At 49.9% G+C, this 15,906-nt stretch overlaps 1 protein-coding gene across 2 annotated transcripts; it reads right to left on the bottom strand.

Annotated features, from left to right (window-relative positions):
* Nucleotides 1-1,108: 1,108 nt before the first annotated feature.
* Nucleotides 1,109-13,361, bottom strand: FAM118A (family with sequence similarity 118 member A). Of its 2 annotated transcripts, none has more exons than XM_064142837.1 (8): nucleotides 13,281-13,361; nucleotides 10,875-10,930; nucleotides 8,805-9,057; nucleotides 7,020-7,241; nucleotides 6,115-6,243; nucleotides 5,160-5,445; nucleotides 2,690-2,722; nucleotides 1,109-1,351 (listed from the first exon to the last, which is right to left on the bottom strand). In XM_064142837.1, the coding sequence occupies exons 2-8, from the start codon at nucleotides 10,919-10,921 to the stop codon at nucleotides 1,248-1,250; spliced, it is 1,074 nt and encodes a 357-aa protein (XP_063998907.1). In that variant the 5' UTR covers nucleotides 10,922-10,930; nucleotides 13,281-13,361; the 3' UTR covers nucleotides 1,109-1,247. The 2 variants fall into 2 exon arrangements, with proteins under 2 accessions (XP_063998907.1, XP_063998906.1); XM_064142836.1 differs by lacking the exon at nucleotides 13,281-13,361 and adding an exon at nucleotides 12,938-13,274.
* Nucleotides 13,362-15,906: the final 2,545 nt, after the last annotated feature.

The raw sequence follows: 15,906 nt of genomic DNA on the forward strand, positions 1-15,906 counted from the left end.
GCCCCACTGGCTTTGGGGCAGGAACAAAGACTTGCATGCCACAGAACCTACTCCTGTCAGCAGTTCAGTCTAGAAAGCATGCACCTTGCTTGCAAGATTTCCATTCTGCACCCCCACACAGAACAAGCAGGTTTGTAACATGTCACCTGACAGACTGCTTGCTTCTGCTCCCTCTAACACCTCAGTGTAGTATGATGTGATCTGGGAAGGCATAACAGCTCCTATCCACAGGAAACAAGCAGAAAATCCTGAACCAACCCTCCAGGGCTGCCAGCTGGGACTGCACTGGCTTCAGAAGAAAGAACAGTCCTAAACCTGCCCTCCTGCAGCCAGAGCTGAGGGGCAGCTGGCCAGAGAATTTCAGATTACCCATGTCAGCCTGGGGCTTGGAATCCAGTGGTAGAAGTAACAGCACCTCAGGAGACTAAAAAACTTCTAATGCAGTGGTTAACCTTAATCATGGGAATAGTTCCACTGAGGTCAAACTTGGGCACTAGGAATTGTCCACAGATACTACCTCGTGAGAACTGTGCTGCATTAGGCCTCTCTGCTCCTGGAGCTACCTGGGCCCATTATGCAGTAACTTGAAAATCACTTCCCCTGTTTCCAGAGGAATACTGACCTCTGTGCAGTGTGCCCCCATCCAGCTGTGGCATGGCCTGGTTGAGTACATCCTTTTCTCCTTGTGTAATCTTAAGCCTTAACAGACTTGACAAACGGAATCAGATGCTTACGCTAACAGTTGGCAACAGGCAGGTTCTCACAGTGAGCCTTCTAGAGCTGTGAATTCCCACTCCTAGGAGCTCAGGGAGCTAAACCTGAAGCTTGCCAACAGCCCCTGACGAGCTCAACCACCAGCAGCCTCATGCAGTTCAGCTGTTAACAGAGCCCTCCATTCCAAACCCTACTGACATAGGCATGTCAGAAGTCAAACATTGCCTCTGTTGTGGCTTCACCTTGCTAAGAGCTTGGCCCAAACAGCTCTGAAGCACAGGCAGAGAACACTTGCACCTGCTTCTGCCTGCAGCTAGCTTCAGCAGCATTAAAAACGCCTGCAGAGTGAGCGGCAGGGCTCCCAGGTCTCCAGAGATGAACACCTGTACAGCTCTAGAAAAGGCTAAACGAAGCAAATTTTTATTCCACTTAAAACCATGGAAGTAACTCAGCTCAAGACTTTGCACACAGCGGATGCAAAACATCTACTGGTAAAGAGCTTCTGGGTTGGGTCTGGCTGGCCAGGGTGGTTTTCATTCAGTAGAGGGCATATCAGTATCTGACTGCTTGATTCTCTTGGGAGAGTCAGTGCTGTTCCCTCCCAGCTTCCTTTTAGCACAGTCCACACATGCAGCTCCTGGGGAGGAAGAGGGGAAAAGAAATAAAAGCCTTTAATGCTGTTACGCCCTTGTGCTTTGCACAGCTTTCAGTGCAAGCACCAAATACGAACACAAACACTGCAGTGGCCTCCTGAGGTTCTTGTCTCTGGACTCTCAACACTAAGCCCACTGAAAGGCTGCAGCAGTTCAGTGCTCTCAGCTTCTTTCCCCAGCACTGAGATCTGGCACCCATAGCTAAATCACAAAGTAGCTAATTCACATCTGCCTGTAGGTCTGGTGTGGCAGTGCCTGTGAAGTGCAGAGGTGAGAAGCTTCTTTGGAAAGCCTGGATCTCCTCTTCAGAGGGGCAAGCATGGTGTCAGCTGCTGCTCAGCCTGTGAGCAGCAGAGCTTGGCAGCGAAGCTGAACGGCAGACATGTACCTCGCTTGTCTAACACCACACAAAAGCATCTCAGCTGTGGTAAGCAATTTTCTTTCCGTGTGTTCCAAAATACAAGTAAATGGGTGCTAAAATTGCTTCTAGAGGAGGTTGCTAATCGGTGAGCAAAGGAGCTTGATACTAAGGAAAACTTAGGGGTTTTGTCTGCTAATTGGAGAAGCCTAATTGCACTTGAGTTCATGACCCCTTTTTCCTGTTATCTGAAAGACAGTGCAAGACCCAAGTGGTTTTGGAATTACTAAAGTAACAACTGACTTTACACCTGCCTACAGGTGTCTTGGACCTCTGTGCTTCTTGATGGGGAAAATGAGGGGGGTTCATCTCCTGCAATGCCAAAGGCCCTTATATACAATAATCAAAACCCTTTTCTATGATCTAGGTGTTACTTGCAGCAGCAGCACAAGTACCTTTTTAAGCTGAAGGCTTGTTCCAAATGGAAAGTTTGCTATTTTAGACCATAAAGCAGACCACATTCTTGCTTTGCTTATTCACAGAAGCATTACAAAGATCTGTGAACAACACAGCCAAAAATTCACCCCCAGTACTACACACTTAAGCTCAGTACCCACTCTTTCACACTTTCTTAAGGAAGCCATTCAAAACAGTTCAACACAGGTGTGGAAATTTAAGCCAAAGCCTCGTGGCTGTGACTATTATCAGAATCCTCTGAACAGAAGTAGTGATTTATGGACTTTCTCTGGAGCTTTGGCATTCTGTTTGTGATTTTATTGACAGCTGTAAGCCAGCAGTTACCTCCTAATGTGCAGAAGGAAAATGAAGAGGAGAGGGTGTTAGGCAGGTTTTCAGAGCTAAGTCAGAGTGCTGCACAAGAATAGTTTCATGACTCTGTAAGTAATACTTTTATGTATCTTGGATACATTGTGGATCTCCCTGTGAAAATGAGACTATTACTTACCCAACAGCGTTGTGCTGTCCACTCGATCAGCATCTAGAAGAGACAGCAACAGCACAAATTACCATTCAAAAGGGCAAGGTTGTATTTACAGTCACAGAATAGATTTGGCTGGAAAGGACTTTAAAGATGCTCTAGTCCTGAGCCCTCTGCCCTGGGCAGGGTCACCTTCACTAGACCAGGTTTCCTAGAGCTCCATCCAACCCAGCCTCAGGACAGCTCTAGGGAGGGGCATACACAGCTTCTCTGGATGAACCTTGCTTCACCACCCTCACTAAGAATTTCTTCTTGCAACTAATCCACATCTACCCTCTCAGACTGAAACTGCCAACTCCTCGTCTTGTCATTGTGCTCCCTGATAAAAAGTCCCTCCCCATCTTTCCTGGAAGTACTGGAAGGTCACTGTAAGGCTTCCTGTGAGCCTTCTCTTCCAGAGGCTGAACAGCCCAAACTCTCCCAGCCTGTCTTCATAAGAGAGGTGCTCCAGCCCCCAATTATCTTCACAGTCCTGGTCTGGACCTGCTTTAGGTGGTCCATTTCTTTCTTGGGATGTGGACTCCAGAGCTGAACACAGTACTGCAGGCAGGATCTTCTAACAGAGAAGCAGAGGGGAAGAGTCACCTCCCTTAACCTGCTGGCCACATTTGAGGTAGCCCAGACTGTGATTTGCTTTCTGGGCTGCAAGAGTGCATTGCTGCCACCTACTCAGTTTTCAGTCCATCAACACACCCAAGTCCTTCTCTGCAGGCTTGCTCTCAATCCTCTCAATGCCCAGCTTGTATTTGTGCTTAGTATTGCCCTGACCCAGATGCAGGACCTTGCACTTGCTCTTGTTGGACTTTGTAAAGTCAAGGTCCTTCTGGATGGCATCCTTGCCCTCTAGCCTGTCAACCATACCACACATCGTGGTGTCATTAGCAAACTTACTGGGGCTGCTTAGATCCCACTGTCCATGTCACCAACAAAGAAGTTATCACAGTATCAACAAGGTTGGAAGAGACCTCACAGATCATCAAGTCCAACCCTTTACCACAGAGCTCAAGGCTAGACCATGGCACCAAGTGCCACGTCCAATCCTGCCTTGAACAGCTCCAGGGACGGCGACTCCACCACCTCCCCGGGCAGCCCATTCCAGTGCCCAATGACTCTCTCAGGGAAGAACTTTCTCCTCACCTCCAGCCTAAATCTCCCCTGGCGCAGCCTGAGGCTGTGTCCTCTTGTTCTGGTGCTGGCCACCTGAGAGAAGAGAGCAACCTCCTCCTGGCCACAACCACCCCTCAGGTAGTTGCAGACAGCAATAAGGTCACCCCTGAGCCTCCTCCAGGCTAACCAATCCCAGCTTCCTCAGCCTCTCCTCGTAGGGCTGTGCTCAAGGCCTCTCCCCAGCCTCGTCGCCCTTCTCTGGACATGCTCAAGCATCTCAATGTCCCTCCTAAACTGGGGGGCCCAGAACTGAACACAGGACTCAAGGTGTGGTCTAACCAGTGCAGAGTACAGGGGCAGAATGACCTCCCTGCTCCTGCTGGCCACACCATTCCTGATGCAGGCCAGGATGCCACTGGCTCTCTTGGCCACCTGGGCACACTGCTGGCTCATGTTCAGGTGGGTATCAATCAGCACCCCCAGATCCCTCTCTGTCTGGCTGCTCTCCAGCCACTCTGACCCCAGCCTGTTAAGTTAACAGCATCAGTCCCAGTACCAACTTGTGAGTAACACCACTCATAACTGGTCTCTACTCCTACATCAAGCTGTTGATAGCAACCCTTTCAGTGCAAACATCCAGACAATTCCTTATGCACTGAATGGTCCATCCCTCAAATCCACGTCTGTCCCACTCGGGCAAGGACGTCATGCAAACAGTGTTGGGTTCTTTGAACGACATCAGTTGCTCTTCCTTCATCTACCAGCACTGTAATCTTGTTGCAGAAGGCCACTAAATTTGTCAGATGTGATTTGCCACTACTGAAACCATGCTGGTTGTCACCAATCACTTTCTTTTCCATGTGATCTAGCAAGAGTTTCCAGAAGGATCTGTTCCATGATCTTGCCAGCCAAAGAGGTGAGACTGAGCAGTCTGTAGCTCCCCAGGTCTTCTTTTTTTCCCCCCTTTCTAAAACCAGGAGTTATGTTTCCCTGTTTGCAGTCAGCAGGCACTGCCCCAGGCTGCTACAAGTTTTCAAGCAGGATGGAGAGGGGCCTAGGAACTTCATCCACAGATGCAGAATTCCACTGCTGCAGCCCTGCCTACCTCAGATCTTGTTTTCACTAATAACAAGCAACAGAATCCCCAGACCTTACACAAAGACATTTGGTTTCAAGGCTGTCAGGTGCTCCATCTCTGAATGCCCTTCAGAAACAGAGGTGCTGCACACAGCCAACCACTAGCTACACAGGCGGTCACCACCTCAGGCTAAGTGGGCTCCTGCTCTCTACCTCCTGGAAAGGCTCTTGTCAAAGAGGATAGATACATTACCTGGACTTCTCTGCTTGCAGATCCGAGCAGAGAGATCTTGAACATACTCTGGGAATTGTTCAAAGCAGTCTCCGTAGGACACCACTTTTACTCCATGAAGCAGCATATCTGCCTGAAGCTTAAAAAAGTGGTCTTCATTTTCTTTAAGCACCAACATGTAGTGCTCCAAATCCACTTTATTCTTCACAGTATAAAGGAAGAGAGCCTGGAATATCTGATCACGCAGAGTCTCTCCGCAGCCCAGAAACAGAAACGACTTAGTGCGGTACAGGTCTTGAAGAACTTCCTGCCAAGAAATAGAAACACACAAGAGCTACACTTACCCCAGGGGTAGCTTTGCAAGCATGTCAGAAGAGAAGCAGCAGAGCAGACATCCCTACTGCACTGCACTATGCCTGCTTTAGGATCAGGGCAAACTGGTATTTCATGAGCGCTCTTTCTACCAGAACATTCTGAGTAATAATAAATCAGAAATAAATTCTATTCACAATCAAAGTTGCCACACAAAATTCAATAGACAACAATGACAGACTCTTGTTAGCTCAACCTGTAACTAAGGAGAATGAATATTCCTCACCACTTTTGACTTCTTAAAATACCTACACTGTGACCTTGTCCAGGATCTAGAGCTGGCAACAACCAAAGCCCCTGCAAAATTAACCCAAGCAATGAAAGGGCAAGGAGTCCTTGTTCTGGTCTCTAGCATTCTGGGGCTACTGCTCTTTCATGAGAGAAAGGCAAAGAACTGTAAAACTGTGATGTACAGCTGAGGGTCGTTGTTGGCATTCACAAAGGAGCTGCACTCAGGAGGATGCATTGCCCTAGCAACGTCACTGGCTCCCTGAACAGTGCGACCGTTACTCCATGTGGTCTGACAGCCCTGGGCAATGTGCATGCAGTGACTACAATGAAATACTGGCAAAGGAGAGTAGAGCATTTCAGAGATCACACAAACCATGACTTGAGGATCCTGAGTAACATCTTTATATCCCGAGGGATCTAGCACCATTCCACAGGGGTCTGTATATAAGCCATGAATATGAAGAACTCCGTATTTTATGTGGCCTCTTGCCCACTGAAGAACCTACAGCAAATTGTGCAAGTTACATTCCTTTTTAATGCTGTAATACAAAGGCTCTCAAAAAGCAGTCCTAACGTGGGAAAATAAAGCAGAAATCATACAATCACAGAATCAGCCAGGCTGGAAGACAGCTCCAAGCCCATCCAGCCCAACCTAGCACCTGGCCCTAGCCAATCACCCACACCATGGCTCCAGGCCCCTCCCCAGCCTTGCTGCCCTTCTCTGGATATGTTCCAGTACCTCAACACCTCTTGAACTGAGGAGCTCAGAACTGGACACAGCACTCAAGGTGTGGCCTGACCAGTGCTGAGCACAGGGGCAGAATAACCTCTCCTATCCTACTGACCACACTGAATAACTTCTTTTGCACTCCTCTGCAGAGAAAAATTATCCTGAGATTTTAATTACTAATTACACAGCTTACTTTAAATTACAGTAATGAGGTGATGGCTGATGCTGAAGGTATCTCTGTTTGGTCTGAGCAAGTATTTGACCAGGAAACAATTCTAGCAATGCTGACAAAAGAGATCTGAACAGCAAATTAACTATCAGGTAAGGGAAATCACATTTCTGATTGCTTCAGAATAAAATGACACAAAATAAATGCCTGTGCATTTATTCCACAGGGATCTGTATCTAAGTGTCTGTGCAGCTCACAGACATGCTTGAACAGCCAGGAAGTTTCGGCCTTAACACTCTATAAAAAAGGAAAACATCTTCCAGTGAAGCTTGAGCTGCCTTCTTTTAAAGTAAGTACACAGATGTTAGCCTCATCATACCTTATCCTTGTCTTTCAAGTCCAGTGACTCCATAGGTTTACCCTGCTGCTGACCAAATATTTCAAGTAAATTATCATAGTTGGTGGTCAGAACCATTGTGCCTCTCTCCATGAGCCTCAGAATCGACTGCAGAACTACAGGGTTCTGGATGTGCTCTTCTAAATTATCAAACACCTCCATTAAGCAGTCCTGGAAGAAGTTGGGTTTCGTGTCCCCGGTACGCTGAAGAAAGAAAAAGACAAAGGCTTCAGGAGGGTTGCATGCAGCATGGTAGCTGCCTCCAACAGGAAACCCACCTCCCTTGGCTCCTCAGTGCCAAAGCAGAGGGCTTAGAAGCTGCACAACGCATACAGGTCTGACCAAAACCAGTCTCGAGTTCTTCAGGTGCTCTGGTCTCCAGCTCATGTGTAGCGAAATAGCCCAGCTTTCTCAGGGAAGCTTGTGACAGGTATGAGCAAAACAGAACTGGAGTTTGCTCCAGCTGCATCCTCACCCATCATAGCATCAACCAGGTTGGAAGAGACCTCCAAGCTCACCCAGTCCAACCTAGCACCCAGCCCTGTCCAATCAAACAGGCCATGGCACTAAGTGCCCCAGCCAGGCATCCCTTCAACCCCTCCAGGGATGACTCCACCACCTCCTTGGGCAGCCCATTCCAATGCCAATCACTCTCTCTGACAACAACTTCCTCCTCAAATCCAGCCTAGACCTGCCCTGGCACAGCTTGAGACTCTGTCCCCTTCTTCTGTTGCTGCTTGCCTGGCAGCAGAGCCCAACCCCACCTGGCTACAGCCTCCCTGCAGGCAGCTGCAGGCAGCAATGAGCTCTGCCCTGAGCCTCCTCTTCTGCAGGCTGCACACCCCCAGCTCCCTCAGCCTCTCCTCACAGGGCTGTGCTCCAGGTCCCTCACAGCTTTGTCACCCTTCTCTCAACACCTTCCAGCACCTCAACATCTCTCTGCAATGGAGGAGCCCAGAACTGGGGCCCAGCACAGGGGCACAAGAACCTCCCTTGCCCTGTTGGCCACACTGCTCCTGAGCCAGCCCAGGATGCCATTGGCTCTGCTGCCCACCTGGGCACTGCTGCCTCAGCTTCAGCCACTACCAGTATCCCCAGGGCCCTTTTTTCCTGGCTGCTCTCAGCTACTCTGTCCCCAGCCTGTAGTGCTGCTCACTTCCAAGCTAACACCATATCCCCAAGCACCACACTGAAACCACCTTTGAACACATGCAGGGTTGGTGACTCAGCCACCTCCCTGGGCAGCTCATTCCAGTGCCTGACCACTCTTGCTGGGAAAAAATTCTTCTTAATGTCCAGTCTCATCCCACTGTGTTGCAGCTTGAGGCCATTCCTTCTTGTTCTGTCACTATTTACCTGTGAGAAGACCAGCGCCAACCTCTCCACCACCTCCTTTCAGATAGCTGTAGACAGCAATGAGATTTCCCCTCAGCCTTGTCTTTTTCACACTACCCATCCCCAGCTCCTCCAGTTGCTCTCCATACGATTTATTCTCCAGGCCCTTCCCCAGCTTCCCTGCCCTCCTCTGCACTCGCTCCAGCACCTCCACACCTCTCACATACTGAGGTGCCCCAAACTGAACACAACAGTTAAGCTCTTGCCAAGCTTAGACTTTTTCAGCCTCTCCACAACATACACCAGATTGTACTACAATCAAACCTGCCACTTCTACCAGGAAGACTTCAAGTTAGGAAGCTGAAAAGAATTTCTGTTGGTACTAAGAGAGGAGTACATCAAAATTAGAGAGGAGTGTGAAGCTGTACTCACTGGTGACATTTTCCTGATGAGGTCATGTGCAACCACCAGCAGGTCCCTGTCTTTGCTCACTTTCTTCCGGAATTCAGCCACGTCTCCGGGGTGCAGCACCTCCAGCTGTTCGGCTGCTTCAATGACAGCCTCAATGCAGCTCCTCCAGGAGCACAGGGCTGGGACTCCCGGCGCTACTGCAGCACTCACCCCAGTGCCAATCACAAGAAGCAGGTCCCGAGGCTGCTTTCTTACGAGGCTTTTCAAGAATTTTCTTTAGAAGAGGAAACAGAAATCTTTATGTTTCACAGTACATTTTCTAACCTCTCTGGAGAGCTCGGGACTGACACCCAAGTCACCAAAACAGTCACCGACCCAGAGGAGCCACGTTCTGCAGTTCTACACAGAACGGTGCCGGCAGCAGCTCGCATCCTGCCCAGCCCAACAATGCACATTAAGTGCTTCCACACTCCCCCACGGCAGGCAGCTGGACTAGAGGATTAAGATTCCATCCAGCCCAAACCATCCCACGATAATTATGTTAACAAAAAGAAATGGAAACAACTTCTAATCACTGCTGTCTTTGAAATCCAAACTGCAGCCCAGAGAGCAAACCAGAGCCTGGGCTGCAGCAGCAGCAGTGTGGCCAGCAGGGCCAGGGAGGGGATTCTGCCCCTCTGCTGTGCTCTGCTGAGACCCCACCTGGAGTGCTGCATCCAGCTCTAGAGTCCCTGGGACAAGAGGGCTGTGGAGATGCTGGAGAGTGTCCAGAGCAGGGCCAGGAGGATGCTGAGAGGCTGCAGCAGCTCTGCTGTGAGCACAGACTGAAAGAGTTGGGGCTGTGCAGGCTGCAGCAGAGGAGGCTCCCAGGGGACCTTCTTGTGGCCTTCCAGGATCTGAAGGGGGCTCCAAAAAAGCTGGGGAGGGACTTTTGAGGCTGTCAGGGAGTGCCGGGCCTGGGGGAAATGGAGCAAAGCTGGAGGTAGGGAGAGTCAGCCTGGAGGTGAGGAGGAAGTTGTTGAGCAGGAGAGTGGTGAGAGCCTGGCAGGGGTTGCCCAGGGAGGTGGCTGAGGCCCCATGGCTGGAGGTGTTTAAGGCCAGGCTGGCTGAGGCTGTGTGCAGCCTGCTCTAGGGTAGGGTGTCCCTGGGCATGGCAGGGGGGTTGGCACTGGCTGATCCTTGTAGTCTCTTCCAACCCTGACTGACTCTATGAATTACCACTTTTGCACCCCCCAGGCCAGCCAAACACCACTCCAGAGGAAGTTTTTTAAAGCAGTCAGGATTGTCCAATGATTAATGACAGAAAGTAAGCAGAGTTCTCTCAAAAGGACAAGGCACAGCATTTCAGAGAAACAAAATTCTGGTTTTCTGGGAAAAAAAGCAGCATCTTATTTTCACTTGTTGTTATTTTAAGATACGTGAAGATAAGAGCAGTCCTGCTTGCAGAGCTGCAGGATTCTTCCAGCCCACAGCTCACATGTTACTAACCACAGATCACTCTCAAATGCCTATGTGGTTCTACATCAGTATTCACTGCACAAGCCAGCACAAGAAACTGTCAAGAAATTTTGGCTTTCATCATTACTTTGCAAAGCAAAGCTTAGCTTTCAAACCAGTGAAATCACAGTACAGCAACAAGGTTTCAGTACCACAGCGCCATGGAATTCCCCTGACTTTCAACGCTAGCGTTACAGATTTTTGATTCCCACTCATGGTAATACAGATGTTTAGCACCTCTTAGTGCACAATCACCTGAAATGATCTAGCTAAAACGACAATGGTTAACCTGAGACGGCCTCAGGCAAAGCAAGTCATAAGCATGGAGCTAACGCCTACAGAGAATGTATCGCTGATAACCCCCATGCCTTCCTGCTCCCTTCGGCACTAACTGCTTCCCCTCAGCAGCTCTATTACTGCTCATGAACAGCCTAAGTCTGAAGCACTGGGGCTGCGGAGAGACTCCTTTCTGGGATCACTTCCAGTTCCTTGGCACGATGCTGCTCTCACATTCAATCTTCCAGTAGCACACTGCACTGCTTTCAGGTTTTCATGAAGACACAGTTTGGCACACGGATTTGCAACGCAAGTTACCTGGACTTCTGCTCACTCCTGATTACTGAGCGTTCTGGTGAATCCATCTCTGAGCCCTAAGTGGAACAAAAGGCAAAGTAACCCTTAATGCTCTGCCTAAAACAAAAAAGCCAAGATTGTACCCAGAAGTACAGTGGTTCACATGTGCTATCTGTTCTTATCAAGTACTTTAAAATCAAGACTCTGTTTGTCACATCCCACGAACAGAAACCAAGCTGAGGAAGCATGGGTGCACAAACCTGCTGCAGCTCCATTTCAGCTCAGCTGACTGGCATATTGAAGCTAACAGACATATGGCTATTTATGCAGCTGAGAGCTGCTTCTATCTAAATTAGGTAACATTTATCACAGCCCCGAAAATGTTAATTCAAGTATGTGGATGCACCTCTTGAATTACTGTTCTTCACAATAATCCCTCAGTGAGCAGAGTTTGTGGAAACTGGACTTCTATAACACATAATAGCCACCTGGCTACCCTGGCAGACCTTCACAGAACATGAAACGTTTTTAACTCATTCTGCAAGTATTTTAAATGATAAAAAAGCATTTTCTTATCATCTGTATATGTATGGAGGTGTTCAAAAAAAAGCCTGGCTGGGGCACTTAGTGCCATGGCCTAGTTGACTGGACAGGGCTGGGTGAGCTTGGAGGTCTCTTCCAATCTTCTTAATTCTATGATTCTATTATGTCTAAAGCAGGAGGAGGACCACATCTTGTCAAGATGGCTACGGTATGATCGCTTATAAACCCTCAAGTTTCACTGCATTCATTCTTGGGTTTGCTTTTATAAGGATACATTTTTGGTTGGGCTTTAGAACACAGCCTAATTTGGTTGTGGCAACTGGAGACTGCAAGTAAGACCTCCATAAGATTACCTGCATGGTTCATATGCTGGAAGCTAATTTGGAAGTAAGAGGAGCAAAGAAGTTTGGAGATCATGTGCCAGAAAAATAAACCACTAAACACCGAAGAACAAACCCAAGAAAACCCCACCCTATGACAAAGGGACAGCAGCATTTCTGAGGAGAACATGCAGACCTCTTCTGCAAATGCATTTGGGATGTTTTTTCAAGAGGAATAATGTTGTAATCTTGCTTTTTCTCCACGTTGGCTTCCTTCACTGACAACACCCTACAAAGATGCTACCTCATCAAAATCGTCAGAACCACCACCTACCTAGTGCAAAACACCTCAAAATCTGGAGAACAAGACTCCTTTGCATATGGAAAAGCTGTGAGTTCACCACACATGAAGGAAGTACAACTCAGGTATTCGAGGAATAAATAACCTCATCCAGCAAAGCACTGGGAAAAGAATCCTCAAGAAAGCTTTAATGGTTACATCAGTAACATACCAACATTCATAGAACAAGCATCTCGTCGCAGGATGCTGTCAGCACCACCGTTTTAGACCTCATTCTTTCCTTTTAGTCCTTAAAACTAGTTTCTGAAGCAGGAGCTGTTTAAGTGGCAGCGATTACTATCAACCCCTAACAACAGCTAAACTGCTGCTCAGTTCACATTTCTCTATGCCTTTGAGCATCGATTAACTGTAACTGGTCATGAATGTTCTTTCCCTAGATGTAATAAACACTTCTTCAACAAGCACACAGCGTCGGACCAAGGCACCAGCATTCAACTCCGGTTTACTTAAAAGACACATCAGACTAAGCAAAGCCGTGCCCAGAGCTGCTGGGAACCAGACACCAGCACAGCCCAAACATGCCTTCAGGTGCAGAACGGGAGCGGAGCGTACTGCAGACGCAAAACAGGCTCACTGGGGCAAACCAACTTCCTACTTTCTTTCTGTTCCAGAAACAAAGTGCTGCTTCAAGTCAGCGGTTTGCCTGAACAAAATGCTTTCCCCAGGCAGCTTAAATACCTGCAAACAGGGTAAAGCGTTCCAGGCAAAGGGAGTGCCAGCGAAGGACAATCTCCTTCCCCCGCCCAGCCCTCCTCCTGCCCGCTGACTGACTCGGGCGCCAGTCGGAGCGGCAGGCAGGCAGGGCAGCAGCCTGCTAGCACACACCGGCGTCCCCGGGGCCGGCTGCAGCCCTCCCTCACCTACAAGTGAAGAGAAGCCGCTCCCACGGCACCGCTGCCGGCTCAGGCCTGTCCCGCTCCGACCTGTGCTGGAGGTGCTGCTCACAGCCCGTCCGGCCCGGGGCCCGCCGCGGCAGCTGGAGAGGCGTGTTTGCTCCCTCCCGGCCACCTGCCGCGCACAGCCCGGGAGCCGCCGCCGCCGCCACCCCACCTCCGGCGGGCCCCCCGGCGGAGACGGCCCTCAGGGCGGGGAGGAGGGACGGTGGCGGCGACGCCAGACGCAGGCCCGAGGGTGGCAGCAGCCCCGCGCCCGGCCGCCCCTAACCCCCGCGGCCGGCACAGGGCCGGGTCCCGGTGCCGTTACCTCATGGGTGCGACCCGCCGGGCGGGGCCAGCGGCACCAGGCTCCCCACGCCCCGACCCTCCCCTTCGCCAGCGCAGGTCCCTGCCAAGCCTCCCCAGCCGGCAGGGAAACCGCCGCCGCGGGAACAACATTCCGCCGGAGAAGGGTTCCGGACTGGGCGGTACCGGGAGGCAGCTCCTGGCTGCAGAGACACCTGCTCCGCAGGAGCGTGGCGCTGCGCCGTACCCCCGCAGCGGCTGAGCAGCCGGCGCCGAGCTGAGCCCGCACAGCCACGGGCGTGCTGGGCAAGGCGGTGCATGTCCCTCGGCAGCACCTGGCCCCTAAACTGGAGGTGGGTCACGTTCCCCTGCCCCTAAACCACTCGAAACTACAGCCCCAAATACAAATTGCCACCTGCACGTCTGTAGGTGGGGGTTGGTCTCTACTCCCTAGTAAGAACTGAGTGGGCGAGAGGAAATAGCCTCGAGTTGCACCATGGCAGGTTTAGAACCACAGAATCTTTCAGGTTGGAAAAGACCCTTAATTAAGGCCATCAGATCCAACTGTTAACCGTACTCGGCCATGTTCACCATCAAACCATATTGCTAAGCGCGACATCTAGACGACCTTTAAACGCCTCCAGGGACGGTGGTGGTACTCAGCCGTCTCCCTGGGAAGCCAGTTCCATGCTTGGCTACTCTCAGGTGATTTTTTTTCCTCTAATGTCTAGCCTAAACCTACACTGAGGCTGCTCCCTCTTACTTCATCACCTGTGAGAACAGAGCAGCACTTACCTCTCTCTATTGTCTCTCCCGGTAGCTGTAGAGGGCAGTAAGGTGTCCCCTCAGCCTCCTCTTCCTCAGACTACACAGTCCCAGTTCACTCATATGCTCTTTACAGGACTCAGTCTCTGGGCTGTTGACCATCTTAGTTGCTCTGCTATAGAAGTTCTTCCCTGAAAGGGTTCCCAGATGCTAGAACGGTCTCCTGGTGAACCTGGTTGAATTCCCGTCTCTGGACGTGTTTAAAAGGCACACAGATGTGGTGCTAAGGGGCATGGTTTATCAGCAGACACGGTGGATTTTAGTAACTGTTGGACTCAATGGCCTTAAAGGTGTTTTACAACAAAGCCAGTTCTGTGGTTCTGTGAACGGAAAGGAGCAGTTCTCCGTTAGAGGAGAAAGGGAGGTGGTGAAGCTGAAAGACAGTGGGGTTAGTACTGAAAGCTTATGGATGTAAAGATGGCAAATAGTACAGTGAGGAGAAAGCAAAGCAAAGAGCAGAAAGAGATTACAGAGTTACCATCCGTGGCTCTACTGGAGGCCAGGCTAGGCTTGAGCCCCAGTGCTGATGAAGGCATGATGAGGCACAGCACCGGGATGTGTTAAGGGCAGGTGATGTGTTACCTGCAGCGACAGCAACGCAGCTCACCACAGACCCCAAAACACAGAGGCCCTTCACCGTGGTTTATTAGGGCGTTTGATTACCTGTATTTAACTCACTTCCACCACGCTGTCTAACAGCAGGGGCTGGCTTTCTCTGCGGAGCTGTGGGATTAAGGAGGCAACCCTTATGACCCACTGAAACTGGAAGTAAACTTCCTGACACCAACGCAGCGTTACGAAGCAGGCGTTTCCTTATTGCAGTGCTGGGTGCCTGGGCAGCTTTGGAGATCATTTAACGTTTTACCCAGCTTGATGAGATGTTGTCTCACTTCAGCTGGACCTCTCATTCCTGTTCTAGTGGGAGGTGTTGCTGCCTGTGGCAGGGGGTTGGAATTAGATGATAAAAATTAGATGATAAAAGGTCTTTACCTTTCCCAGGGATCTGGCTCAGAGACCTTTGGTCTGGGGATTGGAGGTTCTCCCCAAGAATCCTTCAGTACTGGGTGGAGGTTCTGCAGTCCCATAGGTCCATCAAGGGTCAGAAGCAGTGTCCCATTTGGGTTGCCAAAGTTGAGAATACACCTCTGAACACCAGGGCAATATTATCAGTATCTTGAATCAAGCACTTCTTTATTATGGCACTGGGTGCATGGGGATCACTCCACAAAGCATCCACAGCAACAGAGATTTCTTCTGGCTCTTTACACATGAGTTTTACAAAGTAACACCCATCTAATATAGTTATGCCTCCTACCTATTACATATTCCTAAGGCATGACTTCACTGAACTCATGGGGCAGGACTCCCCCTCCTCACATTGTCCTTTTATGGTACTGAGTCACCACAAGGCACGCAGGAGTTTATCCCAGCACGGCGAGGATGTTCCTTAAGCAACCATAGCTTCTTTCTTATCTATCATTGGTTTACATATTTGAAGCACACAGATAGTCTTAGAGCTGATTAGTCACCTGGCTGGCCTCTCATATTTCAAGACCAAAAGCTTCCTAACTAGCTCCTCAGACAAATGTCAAAAACCTTCTCAAGGCCTTTTGCCTTGGACAATACAACTCCATAGTTATACACTGATTCAGTCAGAACACTGAGGCTTGCACTTTGAAATCATAGAGTCATGGAATCAAGCAGGTTGGAAGAGACCTCCAAGCTCATCCAGTCCAACCTAGCACCCAGCCGTAGCCAATCAACCAGACCATGGCACTAAGTGCCCCAGCCAGGCTTGGCTGCAACACCTCCAGGCACGGTGA

This window comes from Pogoniulus pusillus, chromosome 4, assembly GCF_015220805.1.
Source record: "Pogoniulus pusillus isolate bPogPus1 chromosome 4, bPogPus1.pri, whole genome shotgun sequence".
Taxonomy (NCBI): Eukaryota; Metazoa; Chordata; class Aves; order Piciformes; family Lybiidae; genus Pogoniulus; species Pogoniulus pusillus.